The sequence below is a fragment of the Metopolophium dirhodum genome, chromosome 8 (assembly GCF_019925205.1).
Source record: "Metopolophium dirhodum isolate CAU chromosome 8, ASM1992520v1, whole genome shotgun sequence".
Taxonomy (NCBI): domain Eukaryota; kingdom Metazoa; phylum Arthropoda; class Insecta; order Hemiptera; family Aphididae; genus Metopolophium; species Metopolophium dirhodum.
In genome coordinates, this window is record NC_083567.1 from 15,068,555 (window position 1) to 15,095,243 (window position 26,689).

A 26,689-nucleotide genomic window follows, 5' to 3' on the forward strand; every position below is an offset into this window, starting at 1 on the left:
TAGTGTCACATACTTAACTTCTATTGTTCACCTAATATCTATATTCTATATCATAGGGATTAGGGCCGTATAACCATGCACACATAAAAGTAATATTCACGGAATGGTCAACTGCTTAACTTGACGTGTGCGCACTTATGAATAACATACCTACTCATATACTCGTATAGGTATATAAATATACCTATATAAATAGTGTAATACTACATAGACGAATGTGTTACCTATTATGTCCTTAAAAGTTTAATAGTTATTATTATATTTATTTATTTTTTACATATAGGTAGGTACATTACAAGACTAATTAAAATCACATTTATTTTTATTTTTTCGAACACAATGTTTCAAAAATTATTAATTAATATATAATTTATTGGTATAGTATTAAATTAATTAATGAAATAAAACAAACACACCTACTATAATTATTAGTAATAATAATATATCTATGTATAAATTATTAAAATACAAAACGAACAAACGAAAAACGATTCTGAGCAAAGACATCGTTAACTAATAAATAATATTGAGATTAAAGTAATTTATTTTACTATTAGACATTATAATAGCACCTACAATAGTAGGTTAAAGTCATTTTTGCCCAAATAATAACATTTGAAAGTGTCATCGTGTCTATAAATTATAATAATATTAAATATACTCTAAAAGTTTCATAAATCCGCGAATACTTACTATTTTTAAATTACAACAAAATAACTAAAATCGTTATTTTTGGTTTTAATATGTAATTTCGTCCAAATTTTAACTTATAATATCTGTAAAAAGTAACTGTGTTTATAATAGATTATTTAGATTTTTCGGTTACAATATGAACCAGGAGCGGTCTGGGCCGGCGGGATACTGGGAACTTACCCGGTTGGCCGCTACTTAAAAATGATTTGTTATTGCTATATATTTATAATTATTATTAATATAGAAGATCGGTATAAATCGGTAGAAAATCGGTATAAATATTAATTATAAATATTTTTTATTTTCATACCATGACGCGTGTGTGAAAAATTGTTTATATTAAGTGTTTAAGATGTTAGATTTCGGTTCGGCTGATTGTGCACCTCTCTCACTCTTCAGCATCAATGCATCAGAAATTATTATTTATAATTAGGCCACGGATTTAAATATAAACTGCATTTTCTGAATTTTCTAAACATTGCTTTCCAAGCAAAGAATTCGTTTCATATATTATCAACGAATTGAAAAAATGAAATAAGAACATTTATATGGGTTGAAGTCAATATTATAAAAACTTATTAAAAAAAAATTAAATACAATTAAATAAAGGTAATTTTTTTAAATTATATTTCTATTTTTTTACGTACCCATTATGCTCGATACTATAACTTCGGTCTTCAGTTATAGAAAACAACACTTGCCAATATGGAATTACTGTCGAAGTTTTTTATTTTAAAATATTAAATAGCATCTGATTGACTGATGTGCTATAATGAAACTCAAAATATAACGAATACACTACCTATACACCTATCTAAATTATATTTTATATTCGTTTAAATTGGACTTTTAATTTTTCTGGACATTTTATTAAGCTACGAATTTATTTAGTTATTTTGTTATTTAGGTAATACATATTAATTAATAGGTATTTCTTAAATTTTTTTTATTATTTTATTTGAAACATTATTTTTAAATATTGGGATCAATAAAACTATTTTTATTCAATTACTATTTTATATCAATTAGAATTTGTTAATAAACCAAGTAATAAATGAATGGTTACCAAGTAAAAAAAACCGTTATCTATATTATAAATTTGAATTAAATTTACCGCATTTGCGTCTAGTAGAAACAAATAAATGTTTTTTTGAAGATAATGTAAAAATATCCATCATCCATCGGTTAGGACCATATATATATTTTCTATGATTAGGACGGTGAGGTTATAATTATAAATAATCTATGGCAAATGACAATCGTCTGAGACGAACAGCGATTCCAATACGTACTCACATATTTCGTTCCATTCTGGTTATTAAGCTAGGTGCCTATTTTTATAAATGTCATTAATCTCAATACTTCCAGACTGAACTTTTGGATCGGAGATATGAAGACGCGCGCTGCATTTTCCTTGGCGGAGATGCACAGCTCTGACACTAGACAATATTATATACACTCGAAGGGAACGCGTTTCGCCGGAAGAATAAATAATTACGTAAGTCTTGTCCTTCTATTCTGTTGAGGCGGTAGACCTAATGTAAATATTTATTGTCAGACAAACTTATATACCCGCTAGACGTAGAGTAGTTTTTAAAATTCAGTTGTTATAGGTGTACAAAAATTAGGATATTATGAAAAATACCTTAAATTATAATACTTTGCCTACAACTGTTAATTTATTGTTATAGTAAAATAATTTTTATAATTTTAAATCAATGATTAGGTAATGCTTTTATAAGTAGGAAGGTAGGTTTTTATACCTACCTAACAAAATAAGAAAATACATAATGATTAATGTTATTTAATATGATTTGTAAGTACATAGCAGATCATACCCAGAGAACACCTCAAACGTAAGTTTTTTTTTTTTTGGGGGGGGGGGGGGGGTTTACGGGATATACCTAAGGGAAATTTTCTTCAAATTTTCACATTTCACTATTTGATATTGTGATATTATTTGTGCCTAGGTTAAGTTTCTGTTTTAGAATCGATCAATAGGTTACCTAGGTATATCACATTCTTTAATTTTAATTCTGGTAGTCGAGTATTGGACAAGTACCTACGTAATTTATAATTCGTATCGTAATTTAATTACTAAAAAAATATATTTTCCCCAACAGTGTCACCGGCAGGAGAATACATTATAGAATGTCTATAAACTTGTGGTCTAGTATATGGTTAAAATTGGCATGCGACCAACAACTGGGGGCTTGTTCTGGACAATTTAAATGATCTAATAAGGTTTATCTCATTATTTGAATTAAATTAATTTTTAACCGATTGTTGTGTTAATCAATTTTTTAATTTATTTCATTCAACACACTCGTCTCAGTTTTCTAGTACCTCTAGATTTCTCACAAAATTCATATCGATCATCTCACAGCTTTCATATTCAAAACCAAAAAAATATGTATTTTTATCTTATTTCAATCTTTTTCATCGAACACCAGAATATATTACACATCATAAAGGTACTAGTATTGTATACTAGATAAGTTCCAATTAGCGAGATGTAGAGAGAGATGGAGATGGAGCGAGATGTAGACGGATGAAGATAGCTGTTTCTTCGACGACAGCGTGTGCTGAAGTACAGCTAGGTTTCACTGGAAGAGTCGATGTTTATGCATAAGTTTGTTTTTATATTATTTTGGTCTTACATTTACTTTTTAGACTTGAATTAAATATTTATTGTCGCGGAAAATCTGTTAACTAAGTAACGTAGAAGCATATACGTTTACTACTGCCTACCAAAGGCGCAATGTATAATAATAAAAAATAATACGCCAGTCCGAACAATCCAAACGCTGTCTTACTCGTAGTCGAGTTCTAGTTGATAACTGACTTGTGAATAAATGTAATTTTTGTTAGGTATAAAAATAAAACTAATAAATCCTTAAATACAACATTTAAAAATACAAACTCTGTGTAATAAAAATTAATATTAGGTATTTATTGCTAGGTTTATATAATATCTGTAGACTGTAACTAGGTCATTAGAATATTGTAGAACATTTTACTGCATAAGATGCGTGTTATTTCAGAAATGGTATTCGTCAGTGAACATTTTCAAACTGGGAATAATATATCATAAGCAGATTGAAATGTGTGAACGTTTCAGTGTTTTGAAGACTAAGTTTCGTAGCAGATTTCGATTCCGTCACGGGGTATGTATTTTCTTATTTCTCAGTAGGTTTTTTTTTTTATTATAGTTAATTGATCAGGGGATGTATTGCCCGAAAATTTTCAATATTTGTATTGTAACTATACCGGTATAACACTATTCGGGCTATCAATAAAGTCGTGTTCAAAATTAGAAAATTGGTGAGGTATGATATTTTTTTAAGCAATTCTTTCGAGTAGGGAATTCGCTCAATGATATTTAAATATTTTCACCGATAATCAAGTACGATGACTTGTAGGTAACTAGAAACTGGGTGAATAGGAATTAGGTAGTGTGTAATATGGCGAAGATAAGGAAATGGGTCAACAGGATTCAGAATGTTTGGTGTATGAAAGGGAAAGATGAAAAATAAATGTAATGTTAGGGTAGGTAAGTGGAGTGAGGGTAGCAGATATGAGAATAATAAGTAAGGTGTTAAGGTACAAAAGAGGATAGAATAAGAAATTTATTAATTAAGGGTAGTGTAGGGTAGTGTACATATTGTAGTGAAAACAAGAGAGAATAGGTTTAGGTGGTTCGGCCACTGTATGATAAGAGATAGTGAGAGTGGCTATAGAAGTTAATTTAACGGAGAAATGATGGGCGAAAAGACTGAAGAAGAGATGGATAGACAAAATACCGATCATATGGAGGTGTGGAATGAGAGTGGCTGAACCTGTATATAGCTGTGAGAGACGGGGGAAGAAAAAGTGTAAAGGTAGAATAGTTATGTTAACAATGCCGAATACGTAGGATAAGATCTTGAATTGCAAAGGCCACTAGCTTCAACTAACCATAGGTTTACCTAACTAACCTTCTTATGACTCATTAGTACACTTTGAATAAAAAGATCCTGAGTTGCTGCAGGTTGCCGAACTTGGTTGCCGTGTTTGATTATCAAGTTGATCCTCTGATTGTTGACACCATGGATAGTCCACGCCTATGTTAAATACATTTGAGGCCGCGTTCCCGGAGGGGAAGGCAATTGAGGTTCCTTTATATTGATAGTCGATACTCGATATGAGTATACTTTATTTGGCCTCAATTGTTCCCCTCGAAGGACGAAGACCGCTGATAAGACCATTATGTCCTATCCATATCTTTATTATCTATGATGGGGCCATACCCAGCTCACTCGTGTAAGTTGGGATGTCAGCGCACTATTTGTTTTCCATCTTTGACCCACGCGTAGCATACCAAATGTACGATTAAGAAAACACTAAAATGATTGTGCGTGGGTCGGAGAGAGAAATAAATGGTGCGCTAAAAATCTGACATCCTCTTAAGTGTTAAATATTTGCCTGCATGTATGCACTAAAAACAGGCAAATATATGCACTGAAATATTCAAAAATATTAAAAATAATAAAATATTCAAAAAAATACTGAATGAAAACGTTTTTATTAAAATTTTTTTAAATTAATAAATAATAATTCAAATTGGTTTACAAAAAAAATTCTTTATTTACACACTTGGTAGGTAGGTAACGGATGAACCGAAAATATAAAAACATTTAGAGAAAATAAGCATAAATACGAAGAAATCATGAAAACATGCAATTATATTAACTAACCAGAAAAAAACGCATATTGGTAACGGTGTTGTAATAATAGGGATCTCCCCAAAAAAATACGTACTAATAGTTCAAACAAATCATAAAAGCCAACTGTAATAAATATTAATTTATAAAAAAGTATATTAAAAAGCATTATAATTATAAATGAAACAAAACTATCAACTATGGACCGTGACATAATATAGGTATTTCTATATTTTTAGCTCCATAATTTCTGTTAAAATATTAGGAAAATGTATTAAGTACCGTAAAAGTGCTAAATTTGAGTTATTACTTAAAATATTATATTCATAACAAATTATAATAGAAGGTTAGGTACTGTTATTCCACATACCTATATAATAGTTTAATTTAACTACAACATTCTAGTAGAGTCTGATAAAATTTGGTTCCACGACTTTGATCATACAAACTTTAAATACTAAACTATGGGTCTGAAATTTAGTTTATACTTTATATAGATCTAAATAATCCAAAACATAATATAATGTTGCTTCAAAATATAAAAATAAAGTGTCTTGTATTGTAGTAGGTAGGTAACTATCAAAAAAAAAAACTAAAAAAAATCATACTTGAAAACTATGTATAATATACATATATTGTAATAAACGTTCAAATGTTTACTTAGTACATTATAAAAAATTAACTTAAGTTCATTATAATACATTATAACAGGTGTTCAAATAAACATTTCATACCACAAATTTTGTTAATTCACACAGTCTCTCTTCAATTTTAAATTTTTCTTCAAATTATCTACAAAACATAAATGTTTAAAATTATCATTTATCTAAAAGAGATGTGCCGGGTCGCCACATTACTATATCGAGGGGCCATGGTGCAAGTGTCGTCCATAAATATCATAACATTTATTATATTAGTTACAAACTCTTGAATTAAGAGTTATGTTTGAGAATTTAATTAATTTCCTAAAAGGAAATGCCTCAAGGTTGCCTTAGTAGATCGAGGGACCGTTGTTAAAGTGCCGTCCACCAATAAAGTACCGGGAAAAAAACGAAGAATTCAAATATAGAAGGTACTTATATCATATACTTTTATCAAAGTATGATTGTGTTAGTCACAGTCTTGTAAATGATATTGTCTTATGTTTTCCCAATCTAATTATACAAAATACTGAAAATTAATGAAATCACAAATATTAGTACAATAGAGAGACTGTGCATTGATTTACAAATTTGTCTTAAATTTACTTTTTGCATAGAGAATATGAAGGTGGGCAGGGCTCTTAATATCAGAGTATGGGGGACAGGTCTGGGATTTCATATTATCAGACTCGTTAATCGCTTTTATGTGCTTCAAATTTTTTACACGAGTGAGCTGGGTATGGCGCCATCATAGATAATATAGATATAACATAATGGATAGGACATAATAGTCTTACCAGCGGTCTTCGAGGGAAACTAAGGTGTCAACAATCTAAGGATCAGCTTGATAATCAATCACTTATAAGTTCGGCAACCTGCAACTCAGGAACTTTTTATTCAAAGTGTCCTAATGTAATTAGTCCTAAGAAGCTATAGTTTGGTAAACCTAAGATAAGTTGAAGCTATGGTGATGATAGACGACTACAATCACTAGTCGAGAGCTTTGCGATGATGTTTTCCTACTAACTATAAAGGTATTCGATATTGTAAACATAACAATGAAAGAAAATATTTAAATATTATTAATTTGGTTATGTTAGGTTACGTTAGGATAGGACAGTAAATTAGACGTTAACTAATTATTATAGTTTTTAACACGGTCTTAAAGACTGTCAGCTAGAGTTGTACCAGTATAGTTATTAAAAACTTAAATACAACCAACATTAAATAATGATTTTTTTAACACAACAAATTATAAAATGTATTTTAAAATATAACAAAATATAATTTTTTAGGATTTTATAAGGTTTTCAATACTTATGAGCTTTTGTAAATAGATAATGTATAAAATCAATAGTTTTAATTTAATATATAGTTTTGTGTTTTATTATCCTACTGTCAAAGAATTCTCAGGGTTTTCTTTCCACATTTTTTTACATTGTACTATATCTAATTTTTTTCCGCACATATTTACAAAGACTAAAACAGATATCTGATTATGTTTTTATTTGCATTTAGACTTTATAGTTTGTTATTTAATATTGACTGTAGACCCAGCCAAACACAATATTATTTTAAATTAAACATTATTTTGTGTACTTCATAAATTACAATCACATAATAGAGTCCGTGCAGGACCTTTTTCTGATTTAATTTTTTTGCATCCTTTATAAATTACATTCGTTTTTATACATTTTCTAATACATATATTACAGTGATACACCTCTGATCATAATAACTGTTCGTATTATTATAATGTAAACAATACCTAGTTTTTGGATTGTAGTTAATATGTATTACAGTATTTAGCTTCCAGCGTATTCTTTTGTTAAGTGTTATTTCACACAGATTTCTCAAACAATTTTTTTTTCAATTCATTGAACTCTAGTAGATTTTTTTGTATAAATATTTTTCAAGATTAACCGGCTATACCTGGGAGTACGCTGAGTACCCGTGTACTCATAAAGCGTGTTCCTACAGACAAATTTTTTCCAAATTTTTTTTTTGTTTTCTAAAATCAATTTGCCTGCAGGCGCCAACACCTCCCTTCAATTTTTTTTTTAGTACTGTAACTCTAGTTGAATATTTTGTATTGACTTGAAAATCGATAACTTGGTGCCCCATGAATAATAGTTCTTTAATGAACTAAATATTTTGAATAGTTTTTTCTAAATTTTTTTGCAAATTTTTTTTTTTGTTTTCTAAAATCGATTTGCCTGTGGGTGCCAACACCTCCCTTCAATTTTTTTTTTCATGATTTTAACTCGAGCCAAACTTTTTAAACATTGAAAATCTGGTACCCTTTGAGTAATTCTTTAATGAACTAAATATTTTGAATAGTTTTTTCTGTTTAAGATTCTGGGCATTTTAGGTTGTACTTTGTAATGAGTATTCATACAGTAAAATCTATTTGCCTGCGGGCGCCAACCCCTCCCTTCAATTTTTTTTTTTTTAGTAGTTGTAACTCTAGTTGAATATTTTGTATTGACTTGAAAATCGATAACTTGGTGCCCCATGAATAATAGTTCTTTAATGAACTAAATATTTTGAATAGTTTTTTCCAAATTTTTTTTGAAAATTTTTTTTTTTGTTTTCTAAAATCGATTTGCCTGCGGGCGCCAACCCCTCCCTTCAATTTTTTTTTTATGATTTTAACTCTAGCCAAATTTTTTAAACATTGAAAATCTGGTACCATTTGAGTAATTCTTTAATGAACTAAATATTTTGAATAGTTTTTTCTAATTTTTTTTCCAAATTTAATTTTGTTTTCTAAAATCGATTTGCCTGCGGGCGCCAACCCCTCCCTTCAATTTTTTTTTTTTTTAGTAGTTGTAACTCATTGAATATTTTGTATTGACTTGGAAATTGATAACTTGGTGCCCCATGAATAATCATTCATTTATGAACTAAATATTTTGAATAGTTTTTTCTAAATTTTTTTCCAAATTTTTTTTTTGTTTTCTAAAATCGATTTGCCTGCGGGCGCTAACACCTCCCTTCAATTTTTTTTTTATGATTTTAACTCTAGCCAAATTTTTTAAACATTGACAATCTGTTACCCTTTGAATAATTCTTTAATGAACTATATATTTTAAATAGTTTTGTATTGACTTGGAAATTGATAACTTGGTGCCCCATGAATAATCATTCTTCAATGAACTAAATATTTTGAATAGTTTTTTCTATTTAAGTTTTGGTTAGGACATTTCAGTTTGAACTTCGTAATGTGTGTTTCTAATGTAAATTTTTTTCCAAATTTTTTTTTTGTTTTCTAAAATCGATTTCCCTGCGGGCGCCAACACCTCCCTTCAATTTTTTTTTTATGATTTTAACTCTAGCCAAATTTTGTAAACATTGAAAATCTGGTACCCTTTGAGTAATTCTTTAATGAACTAAATATTTTGAATAGTTTTTTCTAATTTTTTTTCCAAATTTAATTTTGTTTTCTAAAATCGATTTGCCTGCGGGCGCCAACCCCTCCCTTCAATTTTTTTTTAGTAGTTGTAACTCTAGTTGAATATTTTGTATTGACTTGAAAATTGATAACTTGGTGCCCCATGAATAATCATTCATTTATGAACTAAATATTTTGAATAGTTTTTTCCAAATTTTTTTTGAAAATTTTTTTTTTGTTTTCTAAAATCGATTTGCCTGCGGGCGCCAACCCCTCCCTTCAATTTTTTTTTTTTTAGTAGTTGTAACTGTAGTTGAATATTTTGTATTGACTTGAAAATTGATAACTTGGTGCCCCATGAATAATCATTCTTTAATGAACTTAATATTTTGAATAGTTTTTTCTAAATTTTTTTCCAAATTTTTTTTTTGTTTTCTAAAATCTATTTGCCTGCGGGCGCCAAACCCCACCTTCAATTTTTTTTTTGTTATGTGACTAGTTGAATTTTTTGTATAGACTTTGTAATGTGTATTCCTACAATAATTTTTTTTTGTTTTCTAAAATGCTTTTGCCTGCGGGCGCCAACACCCTCTTTCAATTTTTATTTTTGTTATATAACTCTAGTTGAATTTTTTGTATATACTTTTTGAACATTGATAACCTGGTGCACTTTGAATAATCCATCATTAATGAACTAAATATTTTGAATGGTTTTTTCTGTTTAAGATTCTGGACATTTTAGTTTGAAGTTTTTAATTTCAATTTTTTTTTATTTTCTAAAATTCTTTTGCCTTCGGGCGCCAACACCCTCCTTCAATTTTTTTTTTTTTGTTATGTGACTAGTTGAATTTTTTGTATAGACTTTGAAATGTGCATTCCTACAATAATATTTTTTTTTTTAATTTTTTTTTGTTTCTAAAATGCATTTGCCTGCGGGTGCCAACACCCTCTTTCAATTTTTTTTTTGTTATGTAACTCTAGTTGAATTTTTTGTATAGATCTTGTTATGTGTATTTCTACAATAATTTTTTTTTAAATTTTTTTTTGTTTTCTAAAATGCTTTTGCCTGCGGGCGCCCACACCCACCTTCAATTTTTTTTTTGTTATGTGACTAGTTGAATTTTTTGTATAGACTTTGTAATGTGTATTCCTACAATAATATTTTTTTAAAAATTTTTTTGTGTTTTCTAAAATGCTTTTGCCTGCGGGCGCCAACACCCTCTTTCAATTTTTATTTTTGTTATATAACTCTAGTTGAATTTTTTGTATATACTTTTTGAACATTGATAACCTGGTGCACTTTGAATAATCCATCATTAATGAACTAAATATTTTGAATGGTTTTTTCTGTTTAAGATTCTGGACATTTTAGTTTGAAGTTTTTTATTTCAATTTTTTTTATTTTCTAAAATTTTTTTGCCTGTGGGCGCCAACACCCTCTTTCAATTTTTTTTTTGTTATTTAACTCTAGTTGAATTTTTTGTATAGACTTTGTTATGTGTATTTCTACAATAATTTTTTTAAAAATTTTTTTGTGTTTTCTAAAATGCTTTTGCCTGCGGGCGCCAACACCCTCTTTCAATTTTTATTTTTGTTATATAACTCTAGTTGAATTTTTTGTATATACTTTTTGAACATTGATAACCTGGTGCACTTTGAATAATCCATCATTAATGAACTAAATATTTTGAATGGTTTTTTCTGTTTAAGATTCTGGACATTTTAGTTTGAAGTTTTTTATTTCAATTTTTTTTATTTTCTAAAATTTTTTTGCCTGTGGGCGCCAACACCCTCTTTCAATTTTTTTTTTGTTATTTAACTCTAGTTGAATTTTTTGTATAGACTTTGTTATGTGTATTTCTACAATAATTTTTTTTTTAAATTTTTTTTTGTTTTCTAAAATGCTTTTGCCTGCGGGCGCCAACGCCCTCCTTCAATTTTTTTTTAGTTATGTGACTAGTTGAATTTTTTGTATATACTTTTTGAACATTGATAACCTGGTGCACTTTGAATAATCCATCATTAATGAACTAAATATTTTGAATAGTTTTTTTCTGTTTAAGATTCTGGACATTTTAGTTTGAAGTTTTTAACTTCAATTTTTTTTTGTTTTCTAAAATGCTTTTGCCTGCGGGCGCCAACACCCTCCTTCAATTTTTTTTTAGTTATGTGACTAGTTGAATTTTTTGTATAGACTTTGTAATGTGTATTCCTACAATAATTTTTTTTTAAATTTTTTTTTGTTTTCTAAAATGCTTTTACCTGCGGGCGCCCACACCCACCTTCAATTTTTTTTTTGTTATTTAACTCTACTGGAATTTTTTGTATATACTTTTTGAACATTGATAACCTGGTGCACTTTGAATAATCCATCATTAATGAACTAAATATTTTGAATAGTTTTTTTCTGTTTAAGATTCTGGACATTTTAGTTTGAAGTTTTTAATTTCAATTTTTTTTTATTTTCTAAAATTCTTTTGCCTTCGGGCGCCAACACCCTCCTTCAATTTTTTTTTTTTTGTTATGTGACTAGTTGAATTTTTTGTATAGACTTTGAAATGTGCATTCCTACAATAATATTTTTTTTTTAAATTTTTTTTTGTTTCTAAAATGGGTTTGCCTGCGGGTGCCAACACCCTCTTTCAATTTTTTTTTTGTTATGTAACTCTAGTTGAATTTTTTGTATAGACTTTGTTATGTGTATTTCTACAATAATTTTTTTTTAAATTTTTTTTTGTTTTCTGAAATGCATTTGCCTGTGGGCGCCAACACCCTCTTTCAATTTTTTTTTGTTATGTGACTAGTTGAATTTTTTGTATATACTTTTTGAACATTGATAACCTGGTGCACTTTGAATAATCCATCATTAATGAACTAAATATTTTGAATAGTTTTTTTCTGTTTAAGATTCTGGACATTTTAGTTTGAAGTTTTTAATTTCAATTTTTTTTTGTTTTCTGAAATGCATTTGCCTGCGGGCGCCAACACCCTCTTTCAATTTTTTTTTGTTATGTGACTAGTTGAATTTTTTGTATATACTTTTTGAACATTGATAACCTGGTGCACTTTGAATAATCCATCATTAATGAACTAAATATTTTGAATAGTTTTTTTCTGTTTAAGATTCTGGACATTTTAGTTTGAAGTTTTTAACTTCAATTTTTTTTTGTTTTCTAAAATGCTTTTGCCTGCGGGCGCCAACACCCTCCTTCAATTTTTTTTTAGTTATGTGACTAGTTGAATTTTTTGTATAGACTTTGTAATGTGTATTCCTACAATAATATTTTTTTAAATTTTTTTTTGTTTTCTAAAATGCTTTTGCTTGCGGGCGCCAACACCCTCTTTCAATTTTTTTTTTGTTATGTCACTAGTTGAATTTTTGTATATACTTTTTGAACATTGATAACCTGGTGCACTTTGAATAATCCATCATTATTGAACTAAATATTTTGAATAGTTTTTTTCTGTTTAAGATTCTGGACATTTTAGTTTGAAGTTTTTAATTTCAATTTTTTTTTATTTTCTAAAATTCTTTTGCCTTCGGGCGCCAACACCCTCCTTCAATTTTTTTTTTTTTGTTATGTGACTAGTTGAATTTTTTGTATAGACTTTGAAATGTGCATTCCTACAATAATATTTTTTTTTTAAATTTTTTTTTGTTTCTAAAATGGGTTTGCCTGCGGGTGCCAACACCCTCTTTCAATTTTTTTTTTGTTATGTAACTCTAGTTGAATTTTTTGTATAGACTTTGTTATGTGTATTTCTACAATAATTTTTTTTTAAATTTTTTTTTGTTTTCTGAAATGCATTTGCCTGTGGGCGCCAACACCCTCTTTCAATTTTTTTTTGTTATGTGACTAGTTGAATTTTTTGTATATACTTTTTGAACATTGATAACCTGGTGCACTTTGAATAATCCATCATTAATGAACTAAATATTTTGAATAGTTTTTTTCTGTTTAAGATTCTGGACATTTTAGTTTGAAGTTTTTAATTTCAATTTTTTTTTGTTTTCTGAAATGCATTTGCCTGCGGGCGCCAACACCCTCTTTCAATTTTTTTTTGTTATGTGACTAGTTGAATTTTTTGTATATACTTTTTGAACATTGATAACCTGGTGCACTTTGAATAATCCATCATTAATGAACTAAATATTTTGAATAGTTTTTTTCTGTTTAAGATTCTGGACATTTTAGTTTGAAGTTTTTAACTTCAATTTTTTTTTGTTTTCTAAAATGCTTTTGCCTGCGGGCGCCAACACCCTCCTTCAATTTTTTTTTAGTTATGTGACTAGTTGAATTTTTTGTATAGACTTTGTAATGTGTATTCCTACAATAATATTTTTTTAAATTTTTTTTTGTTTTCTAAAATGCTTTTGCTTGCGGGCGCCAACACCCTCTTTCAATTTTTTTTTTGTTATGTCACTAGTTGAATTTTTGTATATACTTTTTGAACATTGATAACCTGGTGCACTTTGAATAATCCATCATTATTGAACTAAATATTTTGAATAGTTTTTTTCTGTTTAAGATTCTGGACATTTAGTATTGACACATAAAATCGAATGGCATTTATTTTGACATACAAAACGTTTATAGCGATAACAAAAAAATAATATAATGACTTGTAAAGGTGCGTAGGTATACAATTAATAGATAATACATTAATCAATAATAACAGGCATATTATATTCTATATGATTACGTTTCAGTACAGAATAAGACAAGTAGGTATAATTAGTGAAAGTAGGTATATTAATTGGCCAGAATGCTTTGGCGAACTAAACAAAATTAAATTAAGAAAGTTATGAATTGTTAATGATTGTAAACGCGATGGACATTATTTATATTGACAAAACAAGGGTGTAGGGACTAAGGGAATTTGGAGTGAATGGCACTCCAGTAAGTTTAAATCATTTGTATGAACTGAAATCGACAAATTTTACTTAAATTATTTTCTTTTAATAAATAAAGAAGTAAAGTTTATAAAAAAAGCAAAAAGTGCCAACGGCACGTAGTGTTCCCAAGCGGTCACCCATCCAAGTACTAACTCCGCCCGACGTTGCTTAACTTCAGTGATCGGACGAGAACTGGTGTATTCAACGTGGTATGGTCGTTGCCGATTGTAAGTCGAAAAATTATAATATTTAAATAAACTCTCTAATAAAATGTTATTCATGTTTTTATATTATATTACAATAATATAAGTTAATTATAAGTAAATAATGGATTATTAGGTTTAAAATATGATTCTAATATGTTCTAAAAAATCCAAAAATATTCTCTTAATAATCCTTAAACTATAGTAATATATAATATATTGCTTTACTGCTCTAGTTATATGCTTTTTTTCTTCAAATAGTATAAATATATATTATAATATCAATAACTGAATTACCAGTTATAACAGTGCCGCAACAACCGCAGGGGCAGCCGGGTCAATGCCCCTGTAGAGGGCTGCTAATCGTTGGCTCAAGGGGTCCCGACGGCGCACAGCATCTACTTTAAATTTTTAAATAATTGCATTGTAATCTAATGTTTAAATCAAATAAAATATATTAAATAAAAATATCTATTTTTATAATTTATCATGTTATCTAATTTGTTGTCGAAGAACAAGGGGCCCCTATTTATCCATAATAATACCTATATTTATCTTTAAAATTATATTTTTATAGTGTTTTATTGTTTTATTGTTATTGAGTTACTTTTATGTGTGGAAAGCTTTAATTAATATTTATAATAAAAAAAAAGAACACTAAAAGTGTAGTTATATTTTAATAACAATACACTGGTCAGCGGGCCTTCACATAAAATTTTTTAGGTTTTTAAAAAAAAAATCACCATCATTATTTATTTTTGTATAGGTAACCTATAAACAAATATTGTATACATATACCTCAGGGTCCAATACATTGACTTTGTCCGGGACCCCAAGAATCCTAATTGTTTTACTGGCCGTAGACAGGGCCGTATATACTTAACCAAAACTCGTTTGTCAGAATTTAAATAAGAAGGGAGGTCAATTAAAAAAAAATAAAATTTGGAAGTGACTCTGCTGAACAGTAGGGTACAAGTGGGTGACTGTTATGGATAGTGTTACATTTGAATTCAATGATATAATATCATTGTATACGAAAAACGATTCCAAGTGGAGACGATTTGACAGCCAAGGATATTGTATACTATACTTATATTGATATTATTAAATATTATTAATACCGTAGCCGGTTAAGTTGAGTTATTATTATTTGTTTATTATCATATTTGTATATAATAATACATTTTAGACGTTTCAATTACCCACGAATAATATTTTTAAAATAGGTATATAAATTACAAGTTACAACGAATTATGAACGATATTTCAAAAATTAATTGCCGAAAATCATTAGTTTTTAACTGAAAACGACAGAGAAGTCTGAATTTGGCGGTCAGTCTTGTTTTTAAGTTATATTATAGCTAATTGAACTTTTTGGTATTTTCATATAATATATCCGGTGTAGTCACTCGCTTGCTCGAACAATTAAAATCAAAAACATCCCTCGACTTGTTATGTAAATCCACCATGGGTGGGTGTCAGAATTATTTTTGCATCATCAATTTTAAAACGTTGATTTACCTAGATTAAAAAAAAAATGTATTTATTATACTTAAGCTCGGTAAACTTTAAGCGTTGTACGGGTGCGTAAAACACCGAAAATCGTGAACTTCGTAAGGCTGTACCATAAATACCAATGGCTTCCCGGTAGTAAAGTTTTGGACAAGTACCTACATAGGTAACTTATAATAATTCATATTGTAAATTAATTAGGTACCAAAAAAATATAACTTCTCAAACACTGTGTCTATTGACACTGCCGGGAGAATGTATTAGAATGTCTATTAACTTACGGACCAGTTCAGGCGCGGACTGGTAAAATAGGGCACGGGATGCTACACAATTTAAAGGGCAAATAACATAAATTGTTGGGGCGAATTTAATACATGTAGATTATTTATAAAATATTAATATATTTTATTTTGTTTTGAAAAAATATTGAATATACGTTAAACACGTAAATAAGTACCAAGTTACAAAAAACTTTCAATCAAAGTTGTACAATATTATAGATTACTAGTAATCGTAAGTTGGTAACAATCTGTTGTTCATTAGGTGTCTAGAGTCTTTAAATATATAATAAATAATATTAGGCAAATATATTTTAGGGCAAGGGATGCTGTAGCATCCCAGCATCCCAGCCAGTCCGCGCCTGAACATAATAGGCCATCGTTCCCTATCCAGTATCCATCGCTACGACCCGCCTGTCGCCAAACTGGGTTCGGGTAAGCCCGCTCCGCGTCTTTTGAAACCAGCTCTGAGCTCTGGCAGCTCTTCACACCTTAATCTTGGACGCTCTATTGGTCTTTTACCTTCTGGAATTCCACATTACATCAACTGTAATTGCGTAAATGTATAGAAAGTGACCATTCTTTTCATCACGTGTGGCACTGCAAGAGAACGTTTTCCTTTTTACATCATTAGAATATCAGATCATCTACTTTATTGGGTTTTTGATACGGTTCTTTAATCTCCGCATTATTTTGACTCTCCGCGGCCCGTGCTCTTGAGCTTGCAAAGGCCAAAAATCAAGGTTTTCTCGAATGCTCGACTGTCCTATCCGGCTCTAGAAATGTACCTACCTATGTGTATTCTGTATTAAATGTGCAATTAAATATGCTGCACTACCTAAAGTAAAATCCTGGGACCGCGCCTATGTACACATAACAATACTCTAGACTAGATTATAGAGTCTAAGCCCTTGAAGGAGCCACCATGCTTTTAAATATTTATAAAACGTTTTACTTGAAGAAAATAATTAATAACTGATAAAAAAAATTAACAGTTCTTGCACACCTATATTCATAAAACAACCTTTTTATATTGTCCACTGTGCGCACACCACGTCATTTCAAAACGGTATAATAATATAGATTGGTATATTTATCTACGACACTAGTCAATGGTCGCTGAACATTACCATTGAGTACAATATAATATAGTCAATGACATAAGACATTACATTCGTTCGTTTTATGGTTTTATATAACCGTCGACCGTCGTTTCCCCCATGGTAAAGATCAATAGAAAAAATATATCATCATTAAGATTTCGGTTGTTAGTCGCATACATTTTAGGTCGATGGCTAATTGGAAAAAAATGATTTTATTATTCATTAATGTACCTACTGCCGATTATATAATAATATAGGCTATAGCTAGGTAAATAAGATTATTTATAAATATAAATATATGATACGTATTCATTTTTTACCTGTTAGTAAAAATAAGTTTTAACGATGCATTGATTGAATAAATTAGTAGGTACCTGCTTTTTTAGTTTTTAAGCTTTTAAAGTTTAGATAAGTGGATTAGTTGACAAGTAATTTTACGTAGTATTTACTAAATTTGGTATTGGGTTTTTTTTTTAGGAGTATCAGATTTTCCGACCGAATACCATGTTAATAGTATTTTCATAACCCATTTGGAAGTGTCCCCTCATGGCTCATATTGTATAGAATAAATTTAAATTAAATTTAACACAGGAATAGTAAAAACAAATTTTCTTTTTGAAAAATGTAGGTTACATAGTACATACTAACATGAACTTCCATAAAAAAATTAGTTTTGACCCAAGCTTTACTTAATTTTTTATAACAATTAATACCTAGTATACTTTCAATGTTCATAATATTTAGGTAATCATCATTAAACGTGTAAATTATTTTATTTTCAATTCACTAGTTAGATAACAAGAATTAGTGAATATGCTAAAATTTTTTTCTATATTATATTAGTGGTAATAAAAATAATTATTAAAAGAGTATTTATTTGTTTGCACGATTATTATAACTAAAGAAAAAGCATTATAAAAAAAATATAGAAGATTTGGTATAAACGCTATTACTTACATTAATATAATATAAATATTAGCAAATTAAAATTAGATTAAAGAATATCCATCTTAAATTTCTAAATTTGAGTAAGTACTTAATGATTGCAAGTTAATACTACAATTTTGAAATTGTCTATTAAAAAATGCACCTTAAAATTTAGATATTATACAGTATATAACTTAAAACTTAATACTCTCAAAATAAAAAATATTGTTTTAATTACAATATAAAATAAACTAACAACATAGTAACTAAATATAATTAATAATTATGTATTGCTAATATGTTTGCAAAGGAACACGGTAAATTATAACATTTTGAACACATCATATTTTGTTTTCCTATGTTTTTTGTTAATGGTGTATTGTTTTACAATGTTTAGCACAACAAAATGAGTGACATAATAATTAAAAACTTGACAGTTAAAAAATACAGACTAACAATTAATAACATTTGCCATACACCTCAACACTTAAAAAAAATCATATTTTGCATTTTTACGAATAATTAATTTTAAATGCATTAATATATTATATCAGCATTTCAATGAGTGATTTAATTAGATTTATTATTATATAAAATAAAAATAATAAACCTAGCTAATTTTCTGTAATATTTAATTACATACAAGAATATCAAGTATGAATAATATAAACCCATCATTCTTATGTTATAACAAATAACTATCATATTGATGTTTAAAATTTAAACTACTTATAATTTAAATTTTAAGTAAGAACTTTTCTTTTTAATTGATTATTATAAATTAAATATGTCATCAATGCAAATTATACAATTAAACTTAATTGTAATTACACAAGAGTGATTTATTATTTAACTTGTTAATAAATATATGTAAGCATTTAAAATTTTTTTTTTATTAAAATATACATTAGTTTGTAGACTACATTTTAATATTTTATTATAAAAAAATTAAATAATATTTAATAAAAAAATATCCCTAGTACTTAAATAATTACAGAAAATAACTTTTTTAATGAATAATTGACGGTTATTTTCACTCGCTAATTTTGAAACATTGTGTATTGTGTATATACATTATATATTTACATATATTTGAAAGGTAATTTGGCTACATAAATTAAAAATGGAAAAATAAAAATTTGAGGGTAAATAAAATAATAACAAACAGAGAATTGTTAGGGAATACAAGATAAATAGGAGATAATATTATACATCTTTGAATGAAAGCAAAAACAATATTATTAGCTTGTGATAGTTAAGTAACAATTGAGCTAAATATATAAATTGTAAAGTAATTAATTTTAATGCAATGGTGGGGTTTCGGATTTTTCACTCGAGTCTGATTCCGTTTCACTGTCATCGTTCATGTCATTTAAATCCACTTCTGCACCAGAAAACATATACCTTCTTTTTTTCAACATGTAGTATTTATTAGCTGAAAAATAAATAATTTAAATAAGTAAATGTATAGGGAAAAAGGAAACATTAATGGTAACATACATGGTAAATATGCAGCTAGACTAGATTTTTGAGGATCATCTGGATCAATACCGCTATCTCTTGTAGAGTCTGTGGATAAATTTCGTTGTTCACCTGAAGTACCTGGAGTAAATCTATCATCACCAAGTGGTGGTGACATACTGTTAGCACTATCTCTTGTAGAATCGGTAGACATTTCACCTTCCACAGTTTCAATTGTAGCTTCATTAGACCTGTTTATTAAAAATATTTGTTAATATACAAAATTGTTTCAATGCATGAAAATGTAAAAATATTACCTTGGCGATGACGTAGGTGTATTCAAAGTTTTAGTTTCGGTCAATTCCTCTTTGCACCAGCATAGCTCAGTCCAATCTGAACCTAGCCTATTTTATAAATATTTGTAGAATTAGATAAAAAAATAATGTTTAGGTAGTTTACATTTATTAAATACTTACATGCGACAGAGGTGATCCACAATAACATCACTGTCACCAAGAAGTTCCACATCAAAATTCATATGCGGAAGTCTTTCGCGATTTATTAATATTTGCGGAACATGTTTGTCTAACATATCTAAAAAAAAAATGATACGTTTTGTTTAATTTGCTATTTCTAAATTGTATTTAATTCATTATTAAACTTACTAGGTATACGAGCCACTGGTCGTACTTTCAATGATGATCCAATTACTATCAATAAATCACAATTATTTTTGTCATCTTCAATTGCTTTATGGAAACTGTCTGGAAGTCCTTCTCCGAAAAATACAATATCTGGTTTCATAATACCTAAGAACAATAAACAATTATAGTTAACAGTTATTAAAGTTCAATAGTTTATATAATAAATAAAAATCTATATAAATTACCAGTACTATTGACGCATATTGGACAACGTGGAATTCTTTGTTCAAATACATCAGGTCTTATAGTTTCTGCTGATACTTTGTGTCCGCATTGAGTACATGATGCAGTAGCAAAAGATCCTAATATTAAAAAAACAATTAATATACTATTTTACAGAATATTATAGTTATATAAATAAATTATCATACCATGACATTCAATAACATTATTAATACCAACAACTTGTTCCAATGTATCTATATTCTGAGTGTAATTACGTAAGAGTCGTCCTTTCTTTTCTAAGACTTTAATAAATCTATAAAAAAAAATATTTCTTGAAATAATGTAGGCATTATAAATAATTAAAATCACATACTGGTGGGATGGCGATGGCTTAAATTGTCCTGGATAGATTTCTCTGGCAAATTTAAAAAATGGCCTAGGGTCTTTACTGAAATAATCAATGCAAAACATAGATTGGGGATCAGGTAAGTCGGGAAATTCTGTTGCTAGCCTAGCATAAACCCCGTTATGACTTCGAAAATCTGGTATTCCACAAGAAACCGAGACCTAGAAAAATATATATTAAAATAAATTAATGATTGTAAATTCTTATAGTTAAAAAATTACTTACACCTGCTCCAGTAAGAACCATAATGCGATTGCTTGTTTTCAATAACCTAACAACATCATCAAGTGAACTAACACTACGAAGACGATTTCGTATTGGAGAGTCATCTGTCATACTCATGATTATCTGTTATATAAATAAATTTTTTTTTAAATTTAAAATATTAATCTAAAATTAGAAGTTACTTACTCTCCATAGTGTTATATCTTCTAACTGAGATGGAACAGAAGCTCCAAACACTTGATGTAACAAACGTCTTGGATTTATACCACCCATAATTTGTCGCTGAACCCAATCCATTGAACCTACATTCAAATATTATATTATTAATTAAAACAAAACTTTTAAAATGCAACATTTTTATTACCAGGTACTCCTTTTTCAGAATCTGCGTTATCAGAATGTGTGCTGGAGTCTGAACTGGATGTGGACGATGAATCATCATCCTCAGGTTCTTCTTTAGTGTCTGAACTTTCGTCAAATATACTTTATGGAACATATGATAATGTAAAGAATATCAACATTTTTTATAATTAAAAGTGTATATATTTACCTTGAGTCTTCTGGAGATTCTGGTAAACTTGAAGACATTGTTAATGGAGGGGTTGGTGAATTTGGTTGTAAATAATTTGGTGATAGAGTATCTAAAGACTTGTATGATTGCTGGTATAAATTATTGGCTAAAATCATAAATTAATATTCATTTAAAATATAATTGATGTGTTGTATAGGTAGGTACTATTAGGTATGTGATATATTACTATTTTTATTTTTATTGGTAAAATTGGTTTTGAATAACATAATAATAATGAAAACTAATGACCATTTTTTTTATTTTAAAAATTAAATGAGCACTTGTTGTAATAGAAGAAATAACATAAAATGAAGTCCATAATGGATATCAATCTATAAAGATAAATTTATTGTAACTAAACTAGGTATAAGATTTAAGGGAAGGAAGCCACACTATTTGAAGTGGTGTTTAAATATTATATAGAGAAACACGATACTTAAATAATTAATTGTAGTAATGAAAACAAAACATAAAACCTAATTAATACACTTAGTAAAAAATGATTAAATGAATAATTTTATCTTTGTGTTGAATAAAAATACATTGGTGAGGTTAATGAATGAACAAATGGATTGTTAAAAATGATTCATTGAGTATCATTCGATTATTAAGTGCCATTAAATGCCAATTAGTATTTAATCTTTAAGACAAATAAATCCGATTTAATTAACTCGGTACATTAAAACGACTCTTAAACCGAGATTTCCAGTTAGGCGAAAATATTATATTAATTATTACTTAATCGATAAGACATTACAGAAAGTTATGCAATACATGAAAATCTTAATAATTGAACAATTGATCAAGTTTCAAAGACTACAGCGCAGAATGTAGTTAAGTGTTAAGCCGGCAGTTATCACTCAAGTCGATTATCGGCAACGGCCATAGATAGATAATAATATTACGCCGCGGAGAACTTGGAAAAGCCGCGAAATGACGTAGGTGCCTTGGAAAAGAAAGCGAAGGAACGATGACGTCAGCGCGGCAGGCGGGCGGGTGAGAGGGGGGCACGCCCCGGCGAAAATGCACGTCGAGTACACGCAAACGGGAAAATAATCCGCCATGTTTGCGGGACGACGAGCAGCCGAAGCGTCGGCCCTTCGCGTTTTTCCGCGCACACTTACCGTAACATTCGCCGGACGGGAACCCGGTGAATCGCTGTCCAAAAGCTTCAAAATGCGAAGTTCGGGCAATCTCATCGGCGAACGAGTACCGCATGCGTTTCGCAGGTGCCGCGGACAGATCCGTGTCGAAGTCACCGTTGTCTTCGGACGCCATTGCGCGCGTATGTGTGCGTGCTGTTTGAGGGCGCGGCGGATAGTGGATAGTGGATACGTCGACGCGGTGATGACGACGACAACGACGGACGATGGCCCACCCACCACCTAGCAGCGCTACGGCAGCAGCTGCTGTAGTGACGACGGCCAATGGCAGTGGACGACTGGCACACAGTGCGTCCACCGGCCCGGTCGCGGTTCCCTTTTGCCGCGCTTTTTTTCAAAACAATATGTATTTTAGTATATTTATACGGTATATGCATAGACCTATAGGCTATACGGCTATACAGTATACTGCTATAGGACTATGAGTATATGAACGATCCAAAATATAATGTTTGTAAACTTTTCTAATCTCAGATTATTATAATTTAATGATTATAAAGATTTAAAAAAATCATGTACTTATGTAAATTATAGTAAATAATACAATGCTGTCAGTAGCTGTGACCTGTGAGTTATATTTATAGTCAAGGTACTAATAAAATAAAATGTAAGCCCGGGAAAGTTGACCAGTTTTAAAAATCAAGCCACCGCCAGTTTCAATATGAATTACCATTGGCATGAGGTTGGGGAGACGTTGCAAAAAATATCAAATGTATTATAATTTTTTGATTTGATATTTAGACATTTAGTAATTTAGATATTATCATAACAGGTATAAACTAATCATAAATTAAAAACTAACCAAAATTTAGATTTTTTCGGTGGTCAATGACGTAACATCGATTGCTGGGCTAACGATTACTTGAAAATAAAATACAACGGAAAGACTTGCCTCAAGGCTCAATGTCTCATAAAGTCGTAGGGCAATGATAACGACCACTGGCCGATTGTAAACTCTGCCCCGATTTTGTTTAGGTAAAAAAGATTAACATGTAAACTTTGTTCAAATAAAAAAACCACGGCGTTTGAGTTGTGTCCAGGCCAGGTTTAATAATGTCTGTACCTACTTGTACTGTATTTCTACTTTGGATAACGTAATTTTGAATATAAATTATTTTTTTTGGTGACTTGAGCACTTGAGCACCGATACACCCCTATACACCCCTCCCTCCCGAAGCCGCGCCTATAGTTGTGTGCTGTGTCCCAAGTACTAAGGGATAATAACAGGTAATACACTAGTTATAGGTCCGAAGAGGTAGGTACATTAGTGGATACACCTCTAACCAATTAGGACCACGAATTGGTTTAGGTATTACCTACACCAGTGGTGATAATAAAAGGCCTATATGAACATTTCTAGACTGGGGCCCTTACCTGATAATAGAAAATGAAAAACAGTCATACCTTATTATATAGCTCCAAAAAATATTGTTTTATTACATATCAGTTAATAATTATTATTTATTAGTTATGTATTAGATACCTAATTTTAGACATGTTTCCCGCATAGGTACCTACTCGTAATTTAAATTCATTAAACTCAAAAGAGTAAAAACATTATTATTTATTCAATTTTATTGTTATTATATTAAAACATAAAATATAATATGTGTATATTACAGATTATAGTAGAAACTAGGAATATCACATATGAGATCTTGGAGCCCTCCAAAACTGGGGTCCCTGTGAGTTGCTTATATTTCCCATAGATATATACAACAATATATATATATCTATATGATATTAACCAATATTCCCGGTAATTGCGGCACTGACATAAAGTAGGGTCTCTCTAAGATCTAAATAACAAGTAAAATAACTTACCCAACATTGCAGTTTATTCTTTTAGTTTCTTTGACATTAAATGTATAAATTATGATATACCTAATACAAATTTAATATAGGTACAAGAATTTATTTCGTATACATTTTTTTAGACTATATTTTATTTGTATTTATATTATATTAGGTAAGTAGGTATTTTTTTTACAAAATGTTTTTATTTTTAGCAATACAATTTTTTTCTTGGTATTGTATCTAAATTTGTACTATGCCCTATATCTGTAAGATTCTAATAATTTATATTTTTAATTTTAATAAAAACTTTTTTAACCATATATTTAGGTTTTGGTATAAATAGATCATAACCAGCCCTATATCTGTTAAAATGGAAAGGAAAATATTAGTTTATAATCGGTATTTTATTACTCGAAATTTCAGGGCCGTCTTGGTCCCCCCTAACAACTTGTTTACCAATCACCCCTGCCCACCACGCCAGGTGGAATGACACAAATTTTACATTATCTGATATTTATTTATATGCTGTGTGGTTATTTTATAGATTGACCCGAGAAGCCAAGATCCACCCCACTGGCCACTTCGCAACTCATGTGCGTAGCTTGCAACTAATTTATTCTAAAACTATAGGTAACGAAAAAAGATTTTGACAATAAATATATATTATTATATTAAAATATATTATTTAAATTCAATAACACCGAATTACTTGTCCGAGTTCTAAGAGGATTAACCCACTAAGGCTCTAACAATTGTCCCCTGATATCTATCCTGACTTTCTATGACGGGCACACAAAAAGACCTTGTTGTACGTACTACGTGTATTCTCATGAATATTTAAAATGCGTGTGATCTAGGGTTAATAAAGACAAATAAAATATCAGTTAAAAAATGTATGAATACACATATAGGTACATAACAGCAATATATCACAATTATTAAAAAAAATGTCATTATAAAAAAGTTGTATTTTATTTTTAAATAATTTTCGTATATTATTTAAAAAATATATCTTACCTGTTAATAGATCGGCGTCCTTACGTTGCCCGTTCATAAAATAGATAATCGTCTTGGTAGGTAACATACTAAACTCAATTTTTACCCGGTAGTTCACATGCTAAACGAATACCATAGTTTTCCTTTGTACATGAATAAGCAATAAATGAAAATTTAATTTATCATTTTAGCTGACATGGAACTTCACAAATTTACTGTTATACACATGTACCGGCTGTTTAAGATGCCGCTTACTAGCTCATGAAATGTTTGTTAAGTCACAAATATAACACATAATTTAACTCTTAGGAGTTAAGAGAACTGGTTTATGTGTTTGATGCCAATTATTATGCATTACCATCAAAAATTATACAACTAACTAGAAATGTTTATACGAGTGTTCACTGAATTAATGTATAATTCAATATTTATTTTCCAACTATAACTAAGTCATATATATAATACAATCATCAATAATTGAACAATATTGTTTAAACCACATCAGCAGGAGGACTAACATGAATTATGTATAGTTGATCAAGAACATAAAGTTCTATTTAGGATTGCCATATTTTTGAAGGCGTAAATGTGGTGAGGTAAAATATTTATATTTCCTATATATATGGCTTCTCAACCTGGGGTACGTGGAATGATCTCAAGGGGTACGCGAAAAAAAATTGAGGAATGGAAGAAAAAGTGAAATTTAATGTAACTGAAATAGTTTGCTATTAACGAAATATTTAATAATTGTGTACTGGTTACAATGTAGAGTCTGCGATTTAATGTTATTAATGTGATAAAATTATATCATTATATTATTTATATTCAAAATTGATATTTGGGGTACGTG

General features: G+C 29.2%; 1 protein-coding gene, 1 long non-coding RNA gene and 1 other non-coding gene across 5 annotated transcripts; 1 reads left to right on the forward strand and 2 right to left on the reverse strand.

Annotated features, from left to right (window-relative positions):
- Window positions 1-1,945: 1,945 nt before the first annotated feature.
- On the forward strand, window positions 1,946-25,478 carry LOC132950776 (uncharacterized). Of its 2 annotated transcripts, none has more exons than XR_009665241.1 (3): window positions 1,946-2,191; window positions 3,738-3,860; window positions 25,388-25,478. It is a non-coding gene; the product is annotated as an uncharacterized LOC132950776 (long non-coding RNA). The 2 variants fall into 2 exon arrangements; XR_009665240.1 differs by lacking the exon at window positions 25,388-25,478 and adding an exon at window positions 14,832-15,134.
- Window positions 14,433-14,551, reverse strand: LOC132951505 (5S ribosomal RNA). Its single transcript, XR_009665336.1, has one exon. It is a non-coding gene; the product is annotated as a 5S ribosomal RNA (ribosomal RNA).
- Window positions 18,568-23,218, reverse strand: LOC132950775 (NAD-dependent histone deacetylase sirtuin-1-like). 2 transcript variants are annotated; one of them, XM_061022334.1, is made up of 13 exons: window positions 23,008-23,218; window positions 21,863-21,989; window positions 21,677-21,795; window positions 21,499-21,614; window positions 21,313-21,435; window positions 21,055-21,248; window positions 20,888-20,994; window positions 20,702-20,818; window positions 20,478-20,621; window positions 20,289-20,406; window positions 20,130-20,216; window positions 19,852-20,063; window positions 18,568-19,786 (listed from the first exon to the last, which is right to left on the reverse strand). In XM_061022334.1, the coding sequence occupies exons 1-13, from the start codon at window positions 23,159-23,161 to the stop codon at window positions 19,653-19,655; spliced, it is 1,752 nt and encodes a 583-aa protein (XP_060878317.1). In that variant the 5' UTR covers window positions 23,162-23,218; the 3' UTR covers window positions 18,568-19,652. The 2 variants fall into 2 exon arrangements, with proteins under 2 accessions (XP_060878317.1, XP_060878318.1); XM_061022335.1 differs by lacking the exon at window positions 23,008-23,218 and adding an exon at window positions 22,071-22,947.
- Window positions 25,479-26,689: the final 1,211 nt, after the last annotated feature.

What these genes read in the sequence shown, in the direction of transcription:
- LOC132950775 (XM_061022334.1), bottom strand. Translation starts at nt 23,161, where the DNA reads ATGGCGTCCGAAGACAACGGTGACTTCGACACGGATCTGTCCGCGGCA. An exon ending in AAGCCATCGCCATCCCACCA is followed by an intron (nt 20,995 to 21,054) that starts GTATGTGATTTT and finishes TTTTTTTTATAG; the next exon opens with ATTTATTAAAGTCTTAGAAA. An exon ending in GTGGATCACCTCTGTCGCAT is followed by an intron (nt 20,217 to 20,288) that starts GTAAGTATTTAA and finishes TTTATAAAATAG; the next exon opens with GCTAGGTTCAGATTGGACTG.